The sequence below is a fragment of the Arachis duranensis genome, chromosome 1 (assembly GCF_000817695.3).
Source record: "Arachis duranensis cultivar V14167 chromosome 1, aradu.V14167.gnm2.J7QH, whole genome shotgun sequence".
Classification (NCBI taxonomy): Eukaryota; Viridiplantae; Streptophyta; class Magnoliopsida; order Fabales; family Fabaceae; genus Arachis; species Arachis duranensis.
In genome coordinates, this window is record NC_029772.3 from 3,322,439 (window position 1) to 3,330,686 (window position 8,248).

The 8,248-nt window shown below is 34.9% G+C and overlaps 1 protein-coding gene across 2 annotated transcripts; it reads left to right on the top strand.

The window, feature by feature from the left end:
* Positions 1–2,058: 2,058 nt before the first annotated feature.
* On the top strand, positions 2,059–7,920 carry LOC107464084 (probable WRKY transcription factor 20). Of its 2 annotated transcripts, none has more exons than XM_016083020.3 (6): positions 2,059–2,645; positions 4,062–4,241; positions 4,561–5,110; positions 5,218–5,383; positions 5,463–5,621; positions 7,136–7,920. In XM_016083020.3, the coding sequence occupies exons 1-6, from the start codon at positions 2,382–2,384 to the stop codon at positions 7,617–7,619; spliced, it is 1,803 nt and encodes a 600-aa protein (XP_015938506.1). In that variant the 5' UTR covers positions 2,059–2,381; the 3' UTR covers positions 7,620–7,920. The 2 variants fall into 2 exon arrangements, with proteins under 2 accessions (XP_015938506.1, XP_020990453.1); XM_021134794.2 differs by lacking the exon at positions 2,059–2,645 and adding an exon at positions 3,502–3,877.
* Positions 7,921–8,248: the final 328 nt, after the last annotated feature.

The following is an 8,248-nucleotide window of genomic DNA, read 5'->3' on the forward strand; positions in this document are numbered from 1 at the left end:
CTCTCTCTCTCTCTCTCTCTCTCTCTCTCTCTCCAAGTATTAAATTAAGAAGGGCAGTATTTCACGACTCTTTCAGAGATAATACTTTCTCTCTCTCTTTCTCTCTAAATTAAGTGCAGCTCTTCACAATTCTTCCATACACAGTCTCTTTCTCTATCTGTCTGTCTATGTGAATAATAGAAAAGATGCAATTTAAGAACTGTCGTTGCCACTACCATATCAACAGCGATGGCCGTCCCCCGTACCTGTACCACTTTTCTCCCACTTTTCTTTCCACTTCAAGTTTTTTTCTCTGTGTTCTTTCTATCTCTTTTTCCTTTTTTTTCTCTAGCCTCTCCTTTTTTTTTTCTATTTTAGTGTCTTTTCTGGTTCTTCCTTTTTTCATCCTCTTCTTCTCAATCCATCTCTCTCTCTCTACCTGTTTTATTTTGTTTAATATTCTGAACTAGATTAATTTCTTGGTTCAAGTTTTGATAACCTTCTTATAATGTTTTATTCTCTTTTTATGGTGCTTTTGGTTCCCTTTATGGTTAATTTTAGTACGATAGTGCAGATCTATTTAGATTTAGGAAGAAAATACTTTGAGAGAGATTTTTTGTCGGTAAAAATATTTTTAGATTGACAAATAAGTAGATCTATTTCAAAAAGAAAAAACATCTTACTATGTTACAACAAATTTGTGTAATTTCAAAAAAGCAAGAGATTTAGATTTATTTTTATTTTTTTATTAAAATTTTTTGTAATCAAATACTATACTTCATCTCATTTTATTGTTCAACATAAAATATATATGCTTTTCTAGAGATAAAATTGATGATTTTTTTTATGCAATTTATAAGTATCATTTGATTATTTCTATGAACTAAATTTTTTTTTTAGTAAAAAAATCTTAAATTAAAAATTTAATCTTAATATGTAGTCAAAATTTTATATGCACATCTAATTAAGAAGTACAGTTCTTCACGACTCATCCAGATATAGTGCTCTCTCTTCAAGTATTAAATTAAGAAGTGCATCTCTTCACGACTCTTTCAAAGACAATACTCTCTCTTTCTCTCTAAATTAAGAAGTGCAACTCTTCACGATTCTTCCAGACACAGTCTCTCTCTATCTGTGCATGTGTGTGAATAACAGAAAAAATGCAATTTGAGGACTGCTGATACCACTACTATATTGTCTCTCTCTATCTGTGCATGTGTGTGAATAACAGAAAAAATGCAATTTGAGGACTGCTGATACCACTACTATATCAGTAGAATTGGCCGTCATCTACCTCCACCACTTTTCTCTCACTTTTCTTTCCACTTCAAGTCTTTTTCTCTCTTTTTTCTTTTTTTCTCTCTGGCCTCTCCTTCCTTTTTTTTTCTATTCTAGTATCTTTTTCGATTCTTCCTTTTTTCATCTTCTTCTTCTCAATCCATCTCTCTCTTTCTCTACTCGTTTTATTTTGTTTATTGTTCTTACCTAGATTGATTTCTAGGTTCAATTTTAATAACCCTTTTATAATATTTTACTCTTTTTTTATGATGCGTTTGGTTTTTTTTATGATTAATTTTAATACGATAGTGTAGATCTATTTAGATTTGGGAAAAAATACTTTAAAAAAAAAACTTTTTTGTCCATATAAATATTTTCATATTAAAAAATAAATAGATTTATTTCGAGAAAAAGAGACCTCTTACTATATTGTAGCAAGTTTGTGTAGCTTTAAAAAAAATAGAAGATTCAGATTCATTTTTATTTTTTTATTAAAATTTTTTATAATCAAATATTGTGTTTTATCTCATTTTATTGTTCAACATAAAATATATATTTTCTTTTCTATAGATAAAATTGATATTCTTTTATACAATTTATAAATATCATTTGATTATCTTTATGAACTAAAATATTTTTCTTAAATTAAAAATTTAATCTTGATATATAGTCAAAATTTTATATGCACATCTAATTATATATTATCACCTATGTATTGCATAAATGAGAACAGATTTAGCTGAACGCAATATTTTACAACTATTGATACATACAAATTAAACTCAAATGAATTCATCACATTTGAACATGAACTCAAAGCACAGACAGCGTTTAAAATGACAAGCTATTTAGACAGAACAGAGTCACAGCCTCACAGGAACACAAGCTACTAACACGGAACAGAGAGATCCAATGTTACAAGTCAACTGCGTTTCACCCTCTGACAGAACCTTCAAAAACACACACACAAAAAGCACGCACCAAAAACACAACCCAGGGAGACGCTCTCTTACGTAGTTACCATTTTGCCCTTCCGCTTTTGCCTCCTTTCGTCCTTCTTTGACTCGACTACTGAAATCCCAAACACAAACAAAAACACACTCTCTCTTTCTCTCTCCACCACAATGGACTCCGCCCAAGAAAACTCACTCACGGAGCTCCGGCAAAGCAGTTCCGGCAACGCCGCGGAATTGCAATCGGAGGATCCGAATCGATATTTTCCACAGCCTGATGCCGGAGCCACATCGTCCGCCAACGCCGGCGGTGCAAGGTACAAGCTGATGTCTCCGGCAAAGCTCCCGATCTCGAGGTCCCCGTGCGTCACGATTCCTCCGGGACTCAGTCCGACGTCATTTCTCGAATCTCCGGTGCTGCTTTCCAACATGAAGGTCAGTGAAGCTTCGCTTCTTATTCATTTTTTTTCTAGGGTTTTGTTTTTGGCATAGTAGATGATGAAGGTTAAGTTTTTTTTATGTAACCGGTTTATCAGTAAACGAATTAGGAGGAAAAAAAAAGATTAAGTGAATTCATTAATGAAATGTATTTTTCCTCCTCTTTAGTTGATTTATAATTTTCTACTCAATTTGGTCAGAGATGGCATTTTCTTAACTTGACCTAAGTGAAGTTCACTCAGTGTGAGTGGCATACCTAAAATATGTTTATTTCTCTATAATTTTCTTGCAAAATGCTCTCACCATCCAAACGCAGCATCTCTGGGCTATTTATTATTCTTTCTTAGGAATATCTTTTTAATGTTTTTTTGGGGCTCTTAAGTGATGTGATTTAATTGTTGATGAGTTGAAGATGCTGTTTGTTTCACGAAAATAAATATTCGAAATTCCAGTGTTAGTGCTTATACTTGTCTAATCTGGTGACATTTTGAATTGGGCCTTTTTCTGTCTTCTGTTTCACTTGGTAGATTTTATTATTGGGTAGCTTGTGTTTTCGGGACCGTGAGATTCTGATACTTGCTCTTATAGAATTATGTATTCGTTGCTTTATGCTCAGTACGGTATTCTCTTGGAATATGACTTTCAATTAGGAAACTATCAATCACTAAACATTATCTCTCTTTTTTATTTATTTTCTTCATTTTTTTAGTGTGGTGCTGTTTTTTCACATCATGAGTCTCTTTTTTCGTATTGATGTTACCCCTTTTCCTTTGTTTTAGTTTTTGATAACTCCTTTCTTTTGCCATTTATGTATATGGAACAACCGCATATATATGTCACAAAGATTGTGTGTCAAGATTTTTCTTTTCTTTTGTATCCGCACATGATTGCTGGATGTTAATTATCTGGGCGGTCATAATTTGTGCAGAATCCTTTGCAAGATTCATGTGAGAATGGGTTTCCCGATTTGTGTGTATAAATAACTTGCACAGATGATGTAGTGTGCTGTCTTTTGTCCTAGAGACACCAACAAACAATAAGCGGATGTCATGAGGAGAAACTTATGAACTTCGCTTATGGTCAGTTGTAGTTGGGTCTTTTTGTGTATGCAGCTGACAAATATGCTCCATTGTGGAGTTGACCCCAACAAATTTATATTGTCTATTGTTGTTACTGGTATGCTTGATCCATTGAGTAGTGTTTAGGGTCTTAGGCTTAAGGCTTCCCAGGTATTCGGAAACTTAGTGGTGTTGTTCTTTTCTTCTTTTTCCCTTGCTTTTGCTTTGTTTAGCTGATGACTCATTTTTTTTACTATATACTAATTTCTGTATTTGATTTTTATGATTAGTCTTAATTCTGCAATTGCTGCAGACAGGGGGCTGTAGGTAATAATAGTTTTTGTATGCCTTGCAGGTTGAACCTTCACCAACTACAGGTTCCCTTTCTAAGCTTCATCAAACAGGGCATGGTTCTGTGACTTCTGCTGCTGTATCTACTACATTTCCTGTAACCACTGTATGCTTCAATACCAGTACTGTTGATGACAGAACATCGAGCTTCTTTGAGTTCAAAGCACACAATAGATCAAATATGGTAATGAATTACTTGATGTTGCTAAAACTGGGGATATCTTATTGATAATGTGGACACATGAACTAAGCATTGTTGTTTGTTTATCCTAACGTGTTCTGTGTTATCAATATATCATGATTAATTAAATATCTTGCTGTTACTCATTAGTGATGCCAATCTAAATAAATTCCTTAAGTCTTTCACCATCTTAACCATTTTTTTTTCATTGTTTTGGTGGAAGAGTTAGTTGGAAACAGATTTGTAGTTCATGTCTCAATACTACTGTTTTGAAGATTTCTGGTTGCAAGTGCTTACCTTGTACTATGAACTTATTTTTAAGGTTAATGCGGACTTCAACAACCATGTAAATGAAAAATCTACTCAAATAGATGTTCAAGGAAAAGCCCCATGTTTCCCCTCGTCACCATCAGTTAAAAGTGAGATAGCAGTAACTTCAAATGAATTAAGTCTATCATCACCTGTTCAAATGGTTAGTTCAGGAGCTAGTTCTCATGTTGAAGTCGATATGGATGAATTTAACCACGGGGGCAGCACAGCCAGTGGGCTTCAAGCATCACAAGTTGAGAGTAAGAGCAATGGACTTTCGGTTGCATCTGACAGAGTATCTGATGACGGATATAACTGGAGAAAATATGGGCAAAAACTTGTTAAAGGAAGTGAATTTCCACGAAGTTATTACAAATGTACACATCCCAACTGTGAAGTGAAGAAACTATTTGAACGTTCTCATGATGGGCAAATCACTGAGATAATTTACAAGGGAACACATGATCATCCTAAACCTCAACCAAACCGCCGATACTCTGCTGGAAGTATTATGTCAATGCAAGATGAGAGATCTGATAAGGTTTCTTTTGCTGGTCGAGATGGTAATGCAGGCTAGAAGCTTCTCATTGATCCAAGTTTGTTGTTAATTATTTTTTAAGTAACTAATGTGGCACCCTGCCCCCTCTTTTTTTTATCTTTTGAATTGTAGACAAGGTATCCAATATATATGGCCAGGTCTCTCATGTTGCTGAGCCCGGCAGTACTCCAGAGCTGTCACCTGGAGCAGCAAGTGGTGATAGTCCAGAGGGTGCAGGGCTTGCATCAAATAAGATTAATGATGAGCTTGATGATGATGATCCTTTCTCCAAACGAAGGTTTGACAATTTAGACCAAAACTCTAGGCTTTTCTACTTAACGTGTTTCCTTGCTGATTGAAAGTTTTGTTTTGAGCAGAAAAATGGATCTTGGATGTGCTGATATCACTCCTGTAGTTAAGCCTATCCGGGAGCCAAGGGTTGTTGTACAAACTCTGAGTGAGGTTGATATATTGGATGATGGATACCGTTGGCGTAAGTATGGGCAGAAGGTTGTGAGAGGCAATCCAAATCCTAGGTATGCCCCTACGTTGATGATACAATTGAAGCTAAATTGATCATAAACTATTTAAAATGTGTCCTTCGTCAATCCCTTTTTGTTATTTCATATATATTATTGCAGTATTTTACAAGGTTGATGATGCTTTGTGGTTCTAGTATAGCAAACAGTTGTATGTTGCATTATATAATGGTACATATTCTAAAACCTAACATGAGCTTAAGCAAGGATTGGGAATTGGAATTTCTTTCTCTTTGTTGAGCCAAAATTTTGGTGTATAGAATTTCAAATTAAGAACTTCTATCCTATTTCAGCTAAAAGTTACTTGAAATGCTTTTTGGTTTAACTGGCAGAACTTCCATAATTTAGTTTACTTTAATACTGCAAAAAGATACTTACAAGTTGCGGTTGATGAGGATCCGATCTCAGATACCATAAAACTTAGTGTGTTGATCTAACAGTTTTCAGATGTTGGGATAGCACCTAGTGTAGAACGATAGAACTCTGCTTTTTGGTGGCTAAATTAGGTGTAGAGAAGACTTGAGCAAACCCCAGTAAGAAGAGTAGATTAACCCAATAGCTCTAATTTTGAATTGAGAAATGCTCAAGGGCCAGCAAAATTTATTGTTTTTTGCCAGCATTTTTAGCCATCAGCCCAATTTCTTTAGTCTAGTCATCTAACAACATACTTTTAGCTCACACTTTTAAACATTGCTGGCTAACTGCCGGGGAAAAAACAATAAATTCTGCTAGCCCTCTGGTATTCCACTTTTGAATTTACTGCACTGTGCTTTGGAAATGTTCTTTTGTTATATGGTATGTTTCATATACACTAATACAAATTATGCACTAGTATGAGTCTAGTTCAGAATCTGAACAAAGGGGTTGGCAGGGTTGCCGAATGTATACTTTTAACTGAAATTCTTTATCATACATTTCAAATGGAGTTCAAGCACCTGGGTAAAGTTTTAGATAAGGCGACAACTAATATTGTAGAGAGATTGATGCTTTTCTACTCGACGTCAACTCAAACACTAGAATTTTAATAGTTTTTTGCCAAAACAACGGTTCTTAGTGCAAAATATTTATGATAATCTCTACCTGTATGTCAAGACATCTGGTTAGATTTATTATGGATTTGGTGTAGTTGGCCCCAATGTTGCAGCTAATTCTTGCTGGTGATGCCATCTTTTGGAATCATTTGGCTCAGAAGTTGCTATCAGTTTTGGTGTGATAATCTGTAGAAATCAAGAATGGAAGAGTGGTTGCTATTGCCACCACCCTCATTCATCACATTCCTTATATTTTATGGAAATGGAAATATTAGTAACGAAGTTGTCCTTACTGTAGATTGTACAATCTAAAATTGTTGCTCCTAGGGTTTCCACTTTAATTTAATCATAACTTGGTGTACCTAGATCTCGATAACCTTAGCTTGCCTTATGCTCATTTTATATACTTGACAAATTTCTACCTGATTGTATTTTATTTTTCCTGTATAATGTTATTTATATGCTTACTTTATAATTCAGGAGTTACTACAAATGCACCAATGCTGGTTGCCCTGTTAGAAAGCATGTGGAGCGAGCATCTCATGATCCGAAAGCAGTAATAACCACATATGAAGGTAAGCACAATCATGATGTACCAACTGCAAAGAATAGTAGCCATGACATGGCAGGACAAGCTGCATCCATTGGACAGGCAAGAATTAGGCCAGAAGAAAGCGATACGATTAGCCTTGATCTTGGGATGGGCCTTAACCAAGCTGCGGAAAATGGCTCAAGTGGGCAAGGGAGAGTGCCACTTTCTGAATTTGGAGGCAGCCAAACTCACACAAGCAATTCCAGTTTCAAGTTTGTCCATGCTACCTCAGCTCCAGTATACTTCGGTGTTCTAAATAACGGTTCAATTCCATCATATGGTTCTAGAGAAAATCTGAGTGATAGTACATCTTTGAACCACTCTACTTATCCCTGCCCGCAGAACATGGGAAGAATACTAACGGGTCCGTAGTATTGTTAAATTACTAAAAAAGAACAAAATAATTTGAGGATCATTTTGCTTTCTTCTTTTTGGCGGGTAAAGCTTAAAGGTAAAGCATCTCATTCTCTGTCTGAAAATGCCAGATAGTTCTTTAGTGTTTATATCACTATTTGTAGTTGTAGCTGCATCCCTTCTGCTATATCTAATTGTTGTTTGTATAATTATATACGAATTCTTCTGTACAAATATGAAGCTGATATCAAAGTTGCTTCAACAAAAACCCTTGTAAAAGTGCTTGAATTCAACTATTTATAAGAAGTATCTTTTAGCCCGTTTCTGAAATTCTAAATGTAATAACATCACAAGCTCTTTTATGTTTGAAAATGCAGATATTCTGTGTTTATATCAGTACTATTGTGAGAGCTGCTCCTTAGTGGAACTTTGTAGCTGTTTGATTAAATGTTGTATGTATAATTATATTATATACAAATTCTTCTGTACGAATATGAAGCTGATGTCAAAGTTCCATCCAGGACCCTTGTAAGCGTGTTTTAATTCAACCATTTATAAGCATAATTTAGCCTGTTTCTGAAATTTTGGTAATCACAACCTCTATTTCTCTCTACCTTCAATATAAGTAATGTAATCTGCATTTCTGA

Excerpts from the sequence above, each read along its gene's own strand:
- LOC107464084 (XM_016083020.3), top strand. The coding sequence starts at position 2,382 with ATGGACTCCGCCCAAGAAAACTCACTCACGGAGCTCCGGCAAAGCAGT. Across the intron at positions 2,646-4,061 it reads TGCTGCTTTCCAACATGAAG|GTTGAACCTTCACCAACTAC; the intron begins GTCAGTGAAGCT and ends TATGCCTTGCAG. Across the intron at positions 5,622-7,135 it reads AGAGGCAATCCAAATCCTAG|GAGTTACTACAAATGCACCA; the intron begins GTATGCCCCTAC and ends TTTATAATTCAG.